The sequence below is a fragment of the Salmo salar genome, chromosome 17, assembly GCF_965601325.2.
Source record: "Salmo salar chromosome 17, fSalSal1, whole genome shotgun sequence".
NCBI lineage: Eukaryota > Metazoa > Chordata > Actinopteri > Salmoniformes > Salmonidae > Salmo > Salmo salar.
The window spans coordinates 9,264,786-9,283,778 of record NC_138307.1 but is presented as its reverse complement, the minus strand read 5'-3'; the positions used below and the strand labels follow the sequence as shown (position 1 = coordinate 9,283,778).

Genomic DNA, 18,993 nt, shown 5'->3' with positions numbered 1-18,993 from the left:
CAACTTTTAACCTTAATCTGATGTCATGGTGACTTTGTTTGTTGATTTCACATTGAATTCACGTTAGTTGACAACTCAGCCAAATATAAGTCAAAAACGTTGAACTGACGTCTGTGCCCAGTGGGTTGAAGTGTGCTAAGATTTGATTGAACAACATTCTGCCAGGAAGAACCAAGGGTGCTCCAGCTCCCAGTCTATTGCGCAACCCAGTGTGGACCAAAACACTTCAGATCCATGTTTTTCACCGAAAGAGAACGTGTATCATAGTGATCATTTAGAAGGAAGCTGCTAATGTGACAGTTGCTGTGCCTCTGGCTGGTTTACTACTTCACTTCCATTAAGCTGGATAATGGAGGGTGACATTACAGGATTCATTTAGTTCAGGTGATACCCTGTTTTGAGTTCTATCCAAGATGGCACCCAACTACCCTGGCATTGACGGTCTCTTTTCCTTTCCCATTTGTAATGTACACCCTTGAATCAGACTCTGCGTTGAACTCTTCTCTGGTTATCTGAACGTACAGGAGCCCCAGTCAGACAGTCCAGCCCCGTGATCCACCAAGCGTCTGTTTGTCCTTCTGTCTCTCTCACTGTCTGTGATTAACAGCTCTGCATGTGATCTCTGCTGTGTAGGAAAGGTGCTGGTGCCTGCCTTTCGTCTAACCAGTCAGCTCGTTTCATCACCACCCCTTGTCTGAGAGATGGGGGAAGTTGTGACTTTAGGGGAGAGAAGAGAGGAAAGACAATAGTGAGGTGGTAGTGACTGTTTACTCTTATTTGCTTACTGTGTATTGCATCACTTCTACGGTTCATTGGAGAGAACAATGGATTATGTGGAGGCGGGGAGAGGATATCGACAGTGAGAAGGAAAGAATGGGGCGATCCTGAGCGCTTGAGAGAGGGGGAGAGGGAAGGAGGGATACACTCTTAGAAACAACGGTACACTCTAGAACCTAAAACGGTTCTTCGGCTGTCCCCATAAGAGAACCCTTTGAAGAACCCTTTTTGGTTCCAGGTAGAACCCTTTTGGGTTCCATGTAAAAACCCTTTCCGCAGAGAGTTCTACATGGAACCCAAAATAGTTCTAACTGAAACCAAAAAGGGTTCTACCTGGAACCAAAAAGGGTTCACCTTTGGAACCTTTTTTCCCAAGAGGGATTGAGGGGAGAGATGGATGAGAAGGTGTCTAACCCCAGAAGGGTTGAGAGTAACTAACGACTAACAAATTGTGTCTCGGCCCTCCCACATCCCTTCCCTTCTTCCTCATCTCTCTCAATAGGAGCTCCGTTTCCTAGACATAATCATATTTTCCAACTCACTATCGTATGTAAACAGGATGTAGAGGTGCCGTGTTGAACACCCTCTCCTCATCGTCCTCTGCGTCGGTACAGTGGTGTAGATAACCTAGAGGTGAAAGGCATCACGCCCGTCTCAGTGATGTATCGACGCACCCTATTGCTCATCTCAGCCCAATCTGTCCGGGCGGGGCAGCCAGTGCCAAAGACGACGGTGCAAAGGCGCCTACCCTCTGCTGGAGGCCAGGGCTGAGCTGAGCTCATTGAGATTCTACGCCTGTCTCCTAACCGACCGGGAGCGCTGAGCAGGCACACACACACACACACACACACACACACACACACACACATATGGACACACACACACACACACACACAGAGAGCTGCTTCAGTCGTGCAGCCAGGGACTGAGAAAGCCACAGCCTCTTCATTGGTAATGAGGCCGACCGGCGCTGCTGCTGCTACTGCTGACCTGTGGATGCATACATTAACCTATCCTCCATCGGCATAGTATACATAATCCTCCATCCAATCGACGGAGCCAGGTAGGAGGAAAGGCAGGAAGGTGGAACTGAGCTGGACTGAGCTGAACTGAACTGGGCTGAGCTACGGAACGTGTGTGTTTGGTGTGGCCATGTCGTGCTGTTCACAGTGATCCGCTCGTCTGTCATCTCTTTCCATCTGTCCTCCAGAGCTGCATGCGGAGCTCCAGCCCAGCTCCTCCTCCTTCTCAACCCAGGAACTGATGACCAGGCTGGGCTTCTTACTGGGAGAAGGGACCCCAGCCTCGCCTAGCACCCCCATGGAGGACTGGAGGGAAAAGAAGGTATGTGAAATGAGAGATGGTGGGAAGGATGGGTAGAAGGAAGGAGGGAGAGTGACTGAGCAAGTCAGATGTCAGAAATATGAAAAGGAGGCTCGTGTGTATTCTTTGCAGATGAAGTGAGGAGTTTTTGTATCGTTTCTTTAATTAGATTTAAAGGCAATGTTTTGTATGATAACCAAGACTGAGAGTTTGTTTTGGTTAAGCTGCAAATTTAGAAACTACAAGGTAAATGACCAGTGGAAAAGAAAATCCGAGGCACTCTTGACTTAATATTTGAAAGCATATACTGTAATGTCATTTTGTTTATGGAATGTGTACGTAAGGTGGTGTCAGTTGAATATCTTGCTTTTAATCTTGTTGCATTGGCTCGCCACATGCTGTTGAGCCTGCAGGAGGTTTATATACTGGACTGTATCATTCTATCACCGTTTGAGCATTGCCCCACTTTCCTAACCTCCTTCCTCCACCTGAGCTCCAGATGGAGCCAGTTTTATGGAGACAATGTGTCGGCTGTGAGCAGTGTACCGTGTCCTGGTTCAGATAAATGATGGGGTGGTAAAGTGGGAATAGCACTGAGCTGAACGTTCTCTAACGTTGCAGAAACGCTGGGTGCTGGGGTGAGTTGAGACATATAGGATCTAGGAAATGTAGAGTTAGGGTGTTGTTGGAGACATGAAGAAGGACGCAGATATTGGGGTTTGGGGACATTGGGAGGAGAGGGGGATATTGACTCACACAGGCCTGCGCGCGCGCGACACACACACACACACACACACACACACACACACACACACACACACACACACACACACACACACTTATATACAATGACCTATATACCATGCATTAACCTGGGGACAGCTGGAAAGGGGGCCAACAGGGTCTATACCTCTGATAATACTTGTCCATAGACAGAGCTTTAAATAAAACACCTCTTTCTCTCTCTCTTCTCTCTGCCCCCTCTTTCTATCCCCTCTCTCCTCTTTCTCTCTCACCTTTCTCTCTCTCTCATCCCTCTCTGCCTATTCTCTCTCTCTCTCTCATCCCTCTCTGTCTATCTCTCTCTCTCTGTCTGTAATGTAATGTCTCTGGCCAGGCGGTGAGCCCATGCTCCACATTGACCTGCAGCACTACGTCTCCATGCTCAGACAGCCCCTGCTCCACCATGGGTAGTAGCAGTACCGGTGGGCCACCCCCCTGTCTCCCCAATCCCAGCCCAGGTGGGACCCTCCTCAGCCCCAGTCCCTGCCGGAGTCCCAACTCCACGCTTGAGAGCCAGGATAGCGGAATCATAGGTGAGTACTTATATCGACCATCATCACCATAATTGGATCAATTTAAATTCAGATATTTTCTCTGGATTGTATTTTCTTCTCACCTCCTGATAAATAATGGATGTGTGCACATGATTGTGAGATCTACACTATTGGTCAAACGTTTTATAGCACCTACTCATTCAAGGGTTTTTCTTTATTTTTACTATTTTCTACATTGTAGAATAATAGTGAAGACATCAAAACTATGAAATAACACATATGGAATCATGTAGTAACCAAAAAAGTGTTAAACAAATCAAAATATATGTTATATTTGATATTCTTCAAATAGGCACCCTTTGCCTTGATGACAGCTTTGCACACTCTTGGCATTCTCTCAACCAGCTTCACCTGGAATGCTTTTCCAATGGTCTTGAAGGAGTTCCCACATATGCTGAGCACTTGTTGGCTGCTTTTCCTTCTCTCTGCAGTCCGACTCATCCCAAACCATCTCAATTTGGTTGAGGTCGGGGGATTGTTGAGGCCAGGTCATCTGATGCAGCTCTCCATCACTCTCCTTCTTGGTAAAATAGCCCATACACTGCCTAGAGGTGTGTTGGATCATTGTCCTGTTGAAAAACAAATTATAGTCCCACTAAACTAAAAACCAGATGAGATGGTGTATCACTGCAGAATGCTGTGGTTACCATGCTGGTTAAGTGTGCTTTGAATTCAAAATAAATCACTGACAGTGTCACCAGCAAAGCACCCCCGCACAATTACACCTCCTCCTCCATGCTTCACAGTGGGAACCACACATGCCCACACCACGTCTCACAAAGACACCGCGGTTGGAACCCAAAATCTCCAATTTGCACTCCAGACCAAAGGACACATTTCCAAAGGTCTAATGTCCATTGCTCATGTTTCTTGGCCCAAGCAAGTCTCTTCTTATTATTGGTGTCCTTTAGTGGTGGTTTCTTTGCAGCAATTCGACCATGAAGGCCTGATTCACACAGTGTCGTCTGAACAGTTGATGTTGAGATGTGTCTGTTGCTTGAACTCTGTGAAGCATTTATTTGGGCTGCAATTTCTGAAGCTGGTAACTCTAATGAACTTATCCTCTGCAGCAGAGGTAACTCTGGGTCTTCCTTTCCTGTGGCAGTCCTCATGAGAGCCAGTTTCATCATAGCGCTTGATGGTTTTTGCGACTGCACTTGAAGAAACTATTCAAGTGCAAACTATTCCGTATTAACTGACCTTCATGTCTTAAAGTAATGATGGACTGTCATTTCTCTTTGCTTATTTGAGCTGTTCTTGCCAAAATATGGACTTGGTCTTTTACCAAATAGGGCTATCTTCTGTATACCACCCCTACCTTGTCACAACACATTAAGAAGGAAAGAAATTCCACAAATTAACTTTTAAGAAGCCACACATGTTAATTGAAATGCTTTCCAGGTGACTACCTCATGAAGCTGGTTGAGAGAATGCCAAGTGTGCAAAGCTGTCATCAAGGCAAAGGGTGCCTATTTCAAAATATGTTTTAATTTATTTAACACGTTTTTGGTTACTACATGATTCCATATGTGTTATTTCAAAGTGTTAATGTCTTCACTATTATTCTACAATGTAGAAAATAGTACAAATAAAGAAAAACCCTTGAATGAGTAGGTGTTCTAAAACTTTTGACAGGTAGTGTATATAGAAGAAGAAGAAAAAATGTCATCTATATATCTCAATAATATACAGTTGAAGTCGGAAGTTTACATACATGTTAGCCAAATACATTTAAACAGTTTTTCACAATTCCTGACATTTAATCCTAATAAAAATTCCCTGTCTTAGGTCAGTTAGGATCACCACTGTATTTTAAGAATGTGAAATGTCAGAATAATAGTAGAGAGAATAATTTATTTCAGCTTTTTTTTCTTTCATCACATTCCCAGTGGGTCAGAAGTTTACATACACTCAATTAGTATTTGGTAGCATTGCCTTTAAATTGTTTAACTTGGGTCAAATGTTTCAGGTAGCCTTCCACAAGCTTCCCACAATAAGTTGGGTGAATGTTGGCCCATTCTTCCTGACAGAGCTGGTGTAACTGAGTCAGGTTTGTAGGCCTCCTTGCTCGCACACGCTTTTTCAGTTCTTCCCACAAATTTTCTATAGGATTGAGGTCAGGGCTTTGTGATGGCCACTCCAATACCTTGACTTTGTTGTCCTTAAGCCATTTTGTCACAACTTTGGAAGTATGCTTGGGGTCATTGTCCATTTGGAAGACCCATTTGCGACCAAGCTTTAACTTCCTGACTGATGTTTTGAGATGTTGCTTCAATATATCCACAAAATTTTCCCTATGATCCCATCTATTTGTGAAGTGCACCGGTCCCTCCTGCAGCAAAGCACCCTCACAACCCGATGCTGCCATCCCCGTGCTTCACGGTTGGGATGGTGTTCTTCGGCTTGCAAGCCTCCCCCTTTTTCCTCCAAACATAATGATGGTCATTATGGCAAAACAGTTCTATTTTTGTTTCATCAGACCAGAGGACATTTCTCCAAAAAGTACGATCTTTGTCCCCATGTGCAGTTCCAAACCGTAGTCTGGCTTTTTTATGGCGGTTTTGGAGCAGTGGCTTCTTCCTTGCTGAGCAGCTTTTCAGGTTATGTCGATATAGGACTCGTTTTACTATGGATATAGATACTTTTGTACCTGTTTCCTCCAGCATCTTCACAAGGTCCTTCGCTGTTGTTCTGGGATTGATTTGCACTTTTCGCATCAAAGTACGTTCATCTCTAGGAGACAGAACGCATCTCCTTCCTGAGCGGTATGACGACTGCGTGGTCCCATGGTGTTTATACTTGCGTACTATTGTTTGTACAGATGAACGTGGCACCTTCAGCCGTTTGGAAATTGCTCCCAAAGATGAACCAGACTTGAGGAGGTTTTTGAGGTCTTGGCTGATTTCTTTTGATTTTCCAATGATTTTCCCATGTCAAGCAAAGAGGCACTGAGTTTGAAGGTAGGCCTTGAAATACATCCACAGGTACACCTCCAATTGACTCAAATGATGTCAATTAGCCTATCAGAAGCTTCTAAAGCCAAAACATAATTTTCGGGAATTTTCCAAGCTGTTTAAAGGCGCAGTCAACTTAGTGTATGTAAACTTCTGACCCACTGGAATTGTGATACAGTAAATTATAAGGGAAATAATCTGTCTGTAAACAATTGTTGGAAAAATGACTTGTGTCATGCACAAAGTAGATGTCCTAACCGACTTGCCAAAACTATAGTTTGTTCACAAGAAATGTGTGGAGTGGTTGAAAAATGAGTTTTAATGACTCCAACCTAAGTGTATGTAAACTTCTGACTTCAACTGTATCGCATTACTCTCATTGTCAATAATCCTGATTAAGATAAGGGCCTCAGGACTGACTGAAGAAATAGAGATAGATGATACTTGTTTCACCTTGATTTGAGTTCTCAGTCAAGTCTTTCTATCTCCCAACTCTCTCTCTTTTTGCCTGTGCCACTTTAGTCGAGGGGCTTTCAGGTCCCTTTTGACAAAACTGGGACGTTGCTGTCTTTGCTGCGTATGGGTCTGGACTATCTAAAATAGGACATCTTTCTCCCTAAATAGAGCTTGTATTTATAGGTAAATACAAAAGGGCAAGGGGTGCATAGTACAAGCGTTTGATTGTGTTGATGTCGATGTGTGACTGATGCTTCGCCACTGTTGATGTGATTGATGATCAGCCTCTTACTCTTTAACTCAATACAGTGTCACTGACAATAACGTACCAGACTGGAAAAGTACAGTGAACTGGTCTAAATGACAACTATTCCTAACTTGATCTCATCCCAAAGGCCTTTAGTCAACAGTTTACCCCTGTCTACTCCCTCTGTGCCTCAGCTACCATCACCAGTTCTTCTGAGAATGAGGATCGCGGCGGCTCCACTCTGGATCTGAGCAAAGATGGCAGCCGGAGGGGCGCTGGGCATGGCGGACACAGAGGTGACTACTGCCCTCCCGTCGCCAAGGACGACCTGCCAGGGCCCAGCGAGGCCCCGCCCAGGTGTGAAGTCACCATCCTAGGGGAAGCCACAACTCCGCCCCCAGCCAAGCGGCCCCTCCCACAACGCCACACGCACAGCACTTCTTCCCTTGTGATGCCACGCCCTAACTCTGTGGCAGGTGAGTGGCCATCTCATACCTCTTGACTGGTGGTGTCTCAATAGTCTCAACTAGTCTCCTTTCCTTGTGTCCTTTCCTCTATGATTACTGGCCTGGTAGTGCATGATAGAAGAAAGCAGTACGTTGGAGAGTCCAGTCCTTTTACCTTTTAGTGGTGATGAGGGAAAGGAGATGAGTAAAGGAAGCCATGAAAGACAATCAAACAGCTCTACCTTGACCAGGTGTCTAGAACCAATCGTTTTTGTGGTGAAGTTCTCTTTCCTCCGTTCATTTGTGTAGCTACAACAGCTGTAGCTGTTTCTGACCATGTGGTTTCTGTGACGTGGAAGAGCCGTTAGACAGAGCTGCTTTCTGTCTAGTTTCTATCATTAGACGAGGACGGATACGGTATTACATCTCTGGAGGATGGAGACGGTGAACGCTACCGGCTACAGTATTCCAGGAGGGTTTACGTTGTTATCCTACATCTGTTTCTCCTCTGTGTTTGAGAGAGCAAGAGACAACTTTTCCTTCGTTAGATGTCACTCCATTTGGAGAGCGAGGGGGGGGGATGAGACGGCCTCTCAGGGGAGTGGATCCACTGAAATGACTGACAGACTCTTCTGTTGTTAGGGATGCTGCTCGTGAAGAACTTTAATTGCTAGAAATGAGCATGCATGGTATTATTTGTTTAAATAGACCTCACTTTCAGGTTGTGATGTGGGGAAAGAGAGATGGGAGTAACACAGGACATGTTTGGTTTCTTTCAAAGTCCACGCTCTACATGGATTTCTGTCTGTTATTGTGCTGTGGTGGCCCGAGCATACAGGAAGTGTTATTCCCACGTATGCCTGCTGATTTCAGTACAGCTTGAGAGTTAAGTGGTGCCGTGTGTGAATAGAATGCCGGTATTCCTGTGGTGGCATTGAAAGAGGGTAGACCCACCCCCACCCCCAGAGAGCTCTTGCCATTCAACTGCCGCTGTAGCTTTCATCATAGTGCTCCGAGATTATCATCATACCTAACAACATGTATTTGAGGTGGAAGATTGTGGGAAAGAAAATGTGTACATTGTTTAACAATAACCTGGCCCTGGATTGAATAAGATGTAGGTTGTCTCAGCAGTATAATGGACATGATGGTGTTGGGAGGTGTGATGTGAAGTGTATCTCTGAGCTCAATGGTTCTAACGCTGAACAATAGCCTGGTCCAGCCTCCAACTCCTTTCTCCAAAATCCAGGTGTGACTCACCACTAGACTGGGGACGATGGGGGTGATGTTGGGGTTGTAACATGGTGTTCCAGTGGGTGAGGTGAAGTTTCCTGGTCCACTTCCGCTCCTGTCCTGTGAGCTGGGCAGTACGTGTCACAGAGCAGAGCAACGTGACGTTCCCCTTGTGGTTCCACTCTGAGGAGATTAAACGTCTCATGTAATGTCAGATTATACGCTAGTACAGGAGGCTAGGCCGCGCACTATGGATTTATGTGCTGTATAAGGTGTAGAGATCAATCTGAAATTAATGAGAGAGAGAGAGAGAGAGAGAGAGAAAGAAGGAAAGAGACAGAGAAAGGAAAGAGAAAGAGAAGGAAAGAGACAGAGACAGAGAGAGAGACAAGGAAAGATACAGAGAGAAAGGAGAGAGAGAGGAAAGATACAGAGAGAAAGGAGAGAGAGAGGAAAGAGACAGAGAGAAAGGAGAGAGAGAGAAGGAAAGAGACAGAGAGAAAGAGAGAGAGAAGGAAAGAGACAGAGAGAAAGGAGAGAGAGAGGAAAGAGACAGAGAGAAAGGAGAGAGAGAGAAGGAAAGATACAGAGAGAAAGGAGAGAGAGAGAAGGAAAGAGACAGAGAGAAAGAGAGAGAGAAAGAGAGAGAGAAGGAAAGAGACCGAGAGAAAGGAGAGAGAGAGACAGAAGGAAAGAGACAGAGAGAAAGGAGAGAGAGAAGGAAAGTGACAGGGAGAAAGGAGAGAGAGACAGAAGGAAAGAGACAGAGAGAAAGGAGAGAGAGAGACAGAAGGAAAGAGAGAGAGAAAGGAGAGAGAGAGAGAAGGAAAGTGACAGGGAGAAAGGAGAGAGAGAAGGAAAGTGACAGGGAGAAAGGAGAGCGAGCGAGAGAGAGAAGGAAAGAGACAGAGAAAGGAGAGAGAGAGAGAGAAAGAGAGAGAGAGCGAGTGAACGGCCACTGAGTTAGTAGTATAGCTCGATCATGACAACTATAGTTCCTTGCCTTGCCACACGGAACAAAAGGCACTACAAAATAACTTAGAGATGCTTCAATCACAGCTTTACTACAAATAGAGTGATTAAACTTGAACCTAGAAGCCTCAAGCCCCATCTAGCTCTGGTCCAAGCTACTATACAACAGTTACTGCAGATTCACTAAAACAACATGCACACACCCATATGCCCACACACCCACGCATGTGCGCGCGCACACACACACACACATACACACACACACACACAAAACATCTGTATATATCTATCTACAACCTTCCTATCCAGATATTACTGTACTGTTATATCACATCCAGACCCCGACAAGCAGATTGTTTCCTGTAGGAAATGACTGTAATCTAGTTAGCTGCTTCTTTGCCAGAATTCATAAGCCACTTCTATTGGATCTCCTCTCACTCACTCAGAGCAGAGAGGACTAGGTCTGGTGGAGCAGAGCAGAGAGGACTAGGTCTGGTGGAGCAGAGCAGAGAGAACTAGGTCTGGTGGAGCAGAGCAGAGAGAACTAGGTCTGGTGGAGCAGAGCAGAGAGAACTAGGCCTGATGGAGCAGAGCAGAGCAGAGAGAACTAGGTCTGGTGGAGCAGAGCAGAGAGAACTAGGCCTGATGGAGCAGAGCAGAGAGAACTAGGTCTGGTGGAGCAGAGAGAACTAGGTCTGGTGGAGCAGAGCAGAGAGAACTAGGTCTGGTGGAGCAGAGAGAACTAGGTCTGGTGGAGCAGAGCAGAGAGAACTAGGTCTGGTGGAGCAGAGCAGAGAGAACTAGGTCTGGTGGAGCAGAGCAGAGAGAACTAGGCCTGGTGGAGCGGAGCAGAGCAGAGAGGACTAGGCCTGGTGGAGCAGAGCAGAGAGAACTAGGTCTGGTGGAGCAGAGCAGAGAGAACTAGGTCTGGTGGAGCAGAGCAGAGAGAACTAGGTCTGGTGGAGCAGAGCAGAGAGAACTAGGTCTGGTGGAGCAGAGCAGAGAGAACTAGGCCTGGTGGAGCGGAGCAGAGCAGAGAGGACTAGGCCTGGTGGAGCAGAGCAGAGAGAACTAGGCCTGGTGGGGCGGAGCAGAGAGAACTAGGCCTGGTGGAGCAGAGCAGAGAGAACTAGGTCTGGTGGAGCGGAGCAGAGAGAACTAGGCCTGGTGGAGCGGAGCAGAGAGAACTAGGCCTGGTGGAGCAGAGCAGAGAGAACTAGGCCTGGTGGAGCGGAGTAGAGAGAACTAGGCCTGGTGGAGCGGAGCAGAGAGAACTAGGCCTGGTGGAGCGGAGCAGAGAGAACTAGGCCTGGTGGAGCGGAGCAGAGAGAACTAGGCCTGGTGGAGAGGAGCAGAGAGAACTAGGCCTGGTGGAGAGGAGCAGAGAGAACTAGGCCTGGTGGAGCGGAGCAGAGAGAACTAGGCCTGGTGGAGCGGAGCAGAGCAGAGAGAACTAGGCCTGGTGGAGCGGAGCAGAGCAGAGAGAACTAGGCCTGGTGGAGCGGAGCAGAGAGAACTAGGCCTGGTGGAGCGGAGCAGAGAGAACTAGGCCTAGTGGAGCGGAGCAGAGAGAACTACGCCTGGTGGAGCGGAGCAGAGAGAACTAGGCCTGGTGGAGCGGAGCAGAGCAGAGAGAACTAGGCCTGGTGGAGCGGAGCAGAGAGAACTAGGCCTGGTGGAGCAGAGCAGAGAGAACTAGGCCTGGTGGAGCAGAGCAGAGAGAACTAGGCCTGGTGGAGCGGAGCAGAGAGAACTAGGCCTGGTGGAGCGGAGCAGAGCATAGAGAACTAGGCCTGGTGGAGCAGAGCAGAGAGAACTTGGCCTGGTGGAGCGGAGCAGAGAGAACTAGGCCTGGTGGAGCGGAGCAGAGCAGAGAGAACTAGGTCTGGTGGAGCGGAGCAGAGAGAACTAGGCCTGGTGGAGCGGAGCAGAGCAGAGAGAACTAGGCCTGGTGGAGCGGAGCAGAGAGAACTAGGCCTGGTGGAGCGGAGCAGAGCAGAGAGAACTAGGCCTGGTGGAGCGGAGCAGAGAGAACTAGGCCTGGTGGAGCAGAGCAGAGAGAACTAGGCCTGGTGGAGCAGAGCAGAGAGAACTAGGCCTGGTGGAGCGGAGCAGAGAGAACTAGGCCTGGTGGAGCGGAGCAGAGCATAGAGAACTAGGCCTGGTGGAGCAGAGCAGAGAGAACTTGGCCTGGTGGAGCGGAGCAGAGAGAACTAGGCCTGGTGGAACGGAGCAGAGCAGAGAGAACTAGGTCTGGTGGAGCGGAGCAGAGAGAACTAGGCCTGGTGGAGCGGAGCAGAGCAGAGAGAACTAGGCCTGGTGGAGCGGAGCAGAGAGAACTCGGCCTGGTGGAGCAGAGCAGAGAGAACTAGGCCTGGTGGAGAAGAGCAGAGAGAACTAGGCCTAGTGGAGCGGAGCAGAGAGAACTACGCCTGGTGGAGCGGAGCAGAGAGAACTAGGCCTGGTGGAGCGGAGCAGAGCAGAGAGAACTAGGCCTGGTGGAGCGGAGCAGAGAGAACTAGGCCTGGTGGAGCAGAGCAGAGAGAACTAGGCCTGGTGGAGCAGAGCAGAGAGAACTAGGCCTAGTGGAGCGGAGCAGAGAGAACTACACCTGGTGGAGCGGAGCAGAGAGAACTAGTGAATTAGGATGGAAGACATCAGGTCATACAGAGCATACATGGACCAGTGTGTATGTCTCATGTTGGTGTAACGGACTTGTCCTTACAAACACAACATTCTGCTACAGAACAGGTGTAATTGGAGCTGGTCTCTGGACCTGACTATGTTCCTGACCTGTAGTGAGCTGTTAATATCCCAGGCTGGATGAGGATTCACTTAGATCATCACCACCATACAACATGTACTGATCTGGTGGTCAACACCCATTTTTATGAGTTGCTGAAGAGTGAGCAAATGAGAGAGACAGAGAAAGAGAGCCAGAAAGAGAGTGGGGGGGACAGGGGACGAAGGAGAAGTAAAATGGAAACCGAGAGTGAGAGGATTTACTATATGATGCTTTCGAGTGTGCATGCATGGTGTGTGTGTGTGTGTGTGTGTGTGTGTGGGCTGCAGCTGGCTCTCTGTGTGTGTCTTTGTGTTTTATCCTTGAGCGTCTTTCTCCAGAATATTTGACGTCACAAAACATGGGCAGCATAAGGGAAGAACTATGACCGATTTGTTTCCCGTTTTACTCAAGGACAAGAGTCTTGAATTGCTCTCCCATAAGGCTGAAATACACTACAGGCTACCGGGGTTAACACCCCTACTCTTATGATAAGTACCATGGGATCTTTAGTGACCACAGAGAGTCAGGACACCCGTTTAACGTCCCATCCGAAAGACGGCTCCATACACAGGGCAATGTCCCCAATCACTGCTCTGGGGCATTGGGATATTTTTTATTTTAGACCAGAATAATGAGTGCCTCCAACACCACTTTCAGTAGCATCTGGTCTTCCATCCAGGGACTGACCAGGACCAACCCTGCTTAGCTTCAGAGGTAAGCCAGCAGTGGGATGCATGGTGGTATGCTGCTGGCCAATACATTATTTCTGTTCCGCTTTTTTTGTTTTGTTCCTACCACCCCCTCCCCTGGTTGGAGGACCTGGTGGAAAACATACAAATTAAATATATATATACAGTGCATTCGGAAAGTATTCAGACCCCTTGCCTTTTCCACAAAAATGTTCCTCATCAAAGGTACACACCTGTCTATATAAGGTCCCACAGTTGACAGTGCATGTCAGAGCAAAAACCAAGCCATGAGGTTGACGGAATTGTCCGTAGAGCTCCGAGACAGAATGTGTTAAGGCACAGATCTGGGGAAGGGTACCAAAACATTTTGGCAGCATTGAAGGTTTCCAAGAACACAGTGTCCTCCATCATTCTTAAATGGAAGAAGTTTGGAACCACCAAGACTTCCTAGAGCTGGCCGCCAGGCCAAACTGAGCAATCAGGGGAGATGGGTCTTGGTCACGGAGGTGACCAAGAACTCAATGGTCACTCTGACAGAGCTCCAGAGTTCCTCAGTGGGATTGGATAACCTTCCACAAGGACCACCATCATTGCAGCACTCCACCAGTCAGGCCTTTATGGTAGAGTGGCCAGACGGAAGCCACTTCTCAGAAAAAGGCGCATGACAGTTTGCCAAAAGGCACCTAAAGACTCTCACATGAGAAACAAGATTATCTGGTTTGATGAAACCAAGATTGAACTCTTTGGCCTAACTGCCAAGAGTCACGTCTGGAGGAAACCTGGCACCATCCCTACGGTGACGCATGGTGGTGGCAGCATCATGCTGTGGGGATGTTTTTCAGTGGCAGGGACTGGGAGACTAGTCAGAATTGAGGTAGAGATGAATGGAGTAAAGTACAGAGAGATTCTTGATGAAACCTGCTCCAGAGCGCTCAGACTGGGGGCGAAGGTTCACCTTCCAACAGGACAACGACTCTAAGCACACAGCCAAGATAACACAGGAGTGACTTTGGGACAAGTCTCTGAATGTCCTTGAGTGTCCCAGCCAGAGCCTGGACTTGAACCGACTAACATCTCTGGAGAGACCTGAAAATAGCTGTGCAGTGAAGCTCCCCATCCAACCTGACTGAGTTTGAGAGGATCTGCAGAGAAGAATAGGAGAAACTCCCCAAATACAGGTTTGCCAAGCTTATAGCATCATACCCAAGAAGACTCGAGGTTGTAATCACTGCCCAAGGTGCTTCAACAAAGTACTAAGTAAAGGGTCTGAATGCTTATGTAAATGTGATATTTCAGTTTTGTATTTTTTAGAAATATGCAAACATTTCGAAAAATCGTTTTTTGCTTTGTCATTATGGGGTATTGTGTGTACATTGATGAGGGGAAAAAACTATTTAATCCAATTTCGAACAAGGCAGCAACATAACAAAATGTGGAAAAGTGAAGGGGTCTGAATACTTTCCGAAGGCACTGTACAGCCTCCTACCATTTGTACTGGACTAGTGCATCGTCAAGTCAACCAATCCCTCTAATCTTAATTCCAACCCTCAGATGTCGACAGACTAACCCATCTTTCCCAGTATATTACCATTTTACTATTTCCTTTTGAAATACATTCTTCTATTTTACTTTGACGTCTTAAGAGGGTCTCGAACCTCTCTATTTGTACAATTTCTACCGAGATTGGCCTAAAAGTAAATACTTTAACTAAAAGCATAATAATATTTTCCATTGATGAATCTTGGTTTTTTGGGGATCTCCTAACAGTACTGTTTCTACATCCATCTGAACACAGACATTTTGACTCAACAACCCTCACCCCATATATTGAGCATTCTTTTTGTGGCGAGAATATTATATAATAGTTTAAATTGAAAAGAACGGATCGATGCGTCAAAATGTTTTGTATAACAGTTCATAAACCCGATGCCATGGTATTGGGACATCAAAAATCTCATCTCAATTATCTTGAATTTTATGCAGAATAGTTGTCAAACCTCTCGACTTTAAGTGAAACTGATATATTTTACGATGTACACTAGTCATTTTAAGCCATGCATGGTTTTTGACTGGCGGCAGACAGTAATTGCCCCTTACATTTTTGTGGCAGAGCTGTGATGAGTTGGTTAAATGTTTTTATTGAGCACACGTCCCCATACGCCTTTGTTAATTGCTTGTGTAACAACATTTTACTGTCCTTATTTTCAATGTAATTTCGTATAATTTCTTATATTTTTTGTTACAGTAAAATAGGTATTTCCTTCATCTGTACATTGTAGTTTAGCCATACTATTTGCTGTAATATTTGTTCAGCCTCTTCTGGGGGAGGAAATTGGAATTGTAACCATCTCTGTATGGCTTCATTTCAAAAGGATGATACTTTAAACAGGGTTCCATTGTCAATCCACCAGTAAAGGTTGGTTTTAATCTACATAACGCCAAAGAGACCCCTTTTGAACATTGAATGTGCTTCTCTTAGTAGCCTGCTGGAAAACCAGTTTGGATTCAGATATCATTTTGGTATAATGGAGGCTTTAAGTGAGAGGTTTAATGTCTTAATATCTAATAGTTGTAACCCTTCAAACTCATGTTTGTTATACAAATATGCCTGTTTAACTTACTTTGGTTTGCCATTAAGGACAAAAAAAAATGAAATTCTCTGCTTTTATTCTCCAGAATTAGGCTGTAACGTAACAAAATGTGGAACAAGTCAAGGGGTCTGAATACTTTCCGAAAGCACTGTATATTTTACATAAAGGGTTGTTGTACATTACTTTTACCCATCTTATGAGAGATTCTCAAAAGTTGAAAGAAATCTAGGCACTTATAAACTGATTCTAGATCTGCTGTATCGAATTCTGTCTTAAAATCTGCTATAAAGATTATACCAGGTTTCCATGTATTCTCATAGTCTAATGTTGTCTCCTATATATCTTCCTTTTAAGAATCCCGTCTGAATGTCCGGTAGGACCTTTTTAATTCTATGAGCAATACATTTTGCCAATATTTTTGCGTCGCTACATTGAAGGGCCTCCAATTTTTGGGAGATACTGGGTCTTTGTACTGCCCCCTGACTCCTGCTTCAGTAGGAGAGAGATCAGTCCCCCTTTTTGTGTGTCTGACAGTTTGTCATTTACAGTATATACGAGTAATTAAAAGATGGTAGTAGTGGATCTCTCAGTAGATATCTCTATTGGAATGCCAGCGAGACCAGGGGTTTTCCCCGTCTGAAGGGAATCATTTGCCAACCGTAGTTGGTCCTGTGTAATTAGGTCATCACAAGTTTTTGTTTTTGTCGCAGCCAGTTGAACATGATTTTTTGGGAGAAGGATTTCACAAAACTCATTGTGAATTGAGATTGTAAGAACTTGACAAGAGAACCTGTGTTTAAAATATTTTACGTAGGCCTCCCGAGTGGCGCAGAGGTCTAAGGCACTGCATCGCATGCAGTGCTAGAGGTGTTACTACAGGCCCGGGTTCATTTCCCGGGCTGTGCCACAACCGGCCGTGGTCGTGAGTCCCATAGGATGGCGCACTGGTTAGGGGAGGGTTTGGCCAGTGGGGCTTTACTTGGCTCATTGTGCTCTAGTGACTCCTTGTGGCGGGCCGGGTGTCTGCGGGCTGACCCTGGTCGCCAGTTGAACAGTGTTTCCTCTGACACATTGGTGCGGCTGGCTTCTGGGGTAAGCTGGCGGGTGTTAAGGATCGCGGTTAGGCGGGTCATGTTTCAGAGGACGCATGACTCCACTTTCGCCTCTCCTGAGCCTGTTGGGGAGTTGCAGCGATGAGACAAGATTGAAAATTGGGGAGAAAAACGGGGTAAAATAATAATAATTTTACTTCATTAAAAATCTCCTTTGGTGAGATAAGGATTTCTCCATTGTTTGTAACTACACTGCTCACAAAAATAAAGGGAACACTTAAACAACACAATGTAACTCCAAGTCAATCACACTTCTGTGAAATCAAACTGTCCACTTAGGAAGCAACACTGATTGACAATAAATTTCACATGCTGTTGTGCAAATGGAATAGACAACAGGTGGAAATTATAGGCAATTAGCAAGACACCCCCAATAAAGGAGTGGTTCTGCAGGTGGACACCACAGACCACTTCTCAGTTCCTATGCTTCCTGGCTGATGTTTTGGTCACTTTTGAATGCTGGCGGTGCTTTCACTCTAGTGGTAGCATGAGACGGAGTCTACAACCCACACAAGTGGCTCAGGTAGTGCAGCTCATCCAGGATGGCACATCACTGCGAGCTGTGGCAAGAAGGTTTGCTGTGTCTGTCAGCGTAGTGTCCAGAGCATGGAGGCGCTACCAGGAGACAGGCCAGTACATCAGGAGACGTGGAGGAGGCCGTAGGAGGGCAACAACCCAGCAGCAGGACCGCTACCTCCGCCTTTGTGCAAGGAGGAGCAGGAGAAGCACTGCCAGAGCCCTGCAAAATGACATCCAGCAGGCCACAAATGTGCATGTGTCTGCTCAAACGGTCAGAAACAGACTCCATGAGGGTGGTATGAGGGCCCGACGTCCACAGGTGGGGGTTGTGCTTACAGCCCAACACCGTGCAGGACGTTTGGCATTTGCCAGAGAACACCAAGATTGGCAAATTCGCCACTGGCGCCCTGTGCTCTTCACAGATGAAAGCAGGTTCACACTGAGCACGTGACAGACGTGACAGAGTCTGGAGACGCCGTGGAGAACGTTCTGCTGCCTGTAACATCCTCCAGCATGACCGGTTTGGCGGTGGGTCAGTCATGGTGTGGGGTGGCATTTCTTTGGGGGGCCGCACAGCCCTCCATGTGCTCGCCAGAGGTAGCCTGACTGCCATTAGGTACCGAGATGAGATCCTCAGATCCCTTGTGAGACCATATGCTGGTGCGGTTGGCCTGGGTTCCTCCTAATGCAAGACAATGCTAGACCTCATGTGGCTGGAGTGTGTCAGCAGTTCCTGCAAGAGGAAGGCATTGATGCTATGGACTGGCCCGCCTGTTCCCCAGACCTGAATCCAATTGAGCACATCTGGGACATCATGTCTCGCTCCATCCACCAACGCCACGTTGCACCACAGACTGTCCAGGAGTTGGCGGATGCTTTAGTCCAGCTCTGGGAGGAGATCCCTCAGGAGACCATCCGCCACCTCATCAGGAGCATGCCCAGGCGTTGTAGGGAGGTCATACAGGCATGTGGAGGCCACACACACTACTGAGCCTCATTTTGACTTGTTTTAAGGACATTACATCAAAGTTGGATCAGCCTGTAGTGTGGTTTTCCACTTTAATTTTGAGTGTGACTCCAAATCCAGACCTCCATGGGTTGATAAATTGGATTTCCATTGATTATTTTTGTGTGATTTTGTTGTCAGCACATTCAACTATGTAAAGAAAAAATTATATAATAAGATTATTTCTTTCATTCAGATCTAGGATGTGTTGTTTAAGTGTTCCCTTTATTTTTTTGAGCAGTATATTTTCTGTAGATTATGTTTGGTTGCGTTTCTATATTGACGGTTTAAGGAAAACTAGGTGCATTTGTCGCCGTTCTCCATCAATCAATCAAACACATTTTATTTATAAAGCCCTTTTTACATCAGCCGATGTCACAAAGTGCTATTTGCTCAGTTTTTTGGATAATTAAAACCCGATCTTTCCTAAATAAGTTTCTGTCTGTTTTGCATCTACATTATTCAGTGGTTCAGTAGTACATCATTGATGTGTAATGCTAGCTTTTCTATTTCTGATGTCAGTAGTTTCTCCGTTGACCCAAACCA

General features: G+C 46.5%; 1 protein-coding gene across 2 annotated transcripts in view; it reads left to right on the top strand.

Annotated features, from left to right (window-relative positions):
* Positions 1-18,993, top strand: part of LOC106575157 (protein TANC1) — a 54,342-nt gene that overhangs the window by 6,515 nt on the left and 28,834 nt on the right. For both annotated transcript variants that reach the window (XM_014151392.3, XM_014151391.3), the window contains exons 4-6: positions 1,988-2,121; positions 3,218-3,416; positions 7,289-7,570. In XM_014151392.3, the coding sequence (XP_014006867.3) occupies positions 1,988-2,121; positions 3,218-3,416; positions 7,289-7,570 (615 nt within the window). The remainder of the gene's footprint in view (positions 1-1,987; positions 2,122-3,217; positions 3,417-7,288; positions 7,571-18,993) is intronic.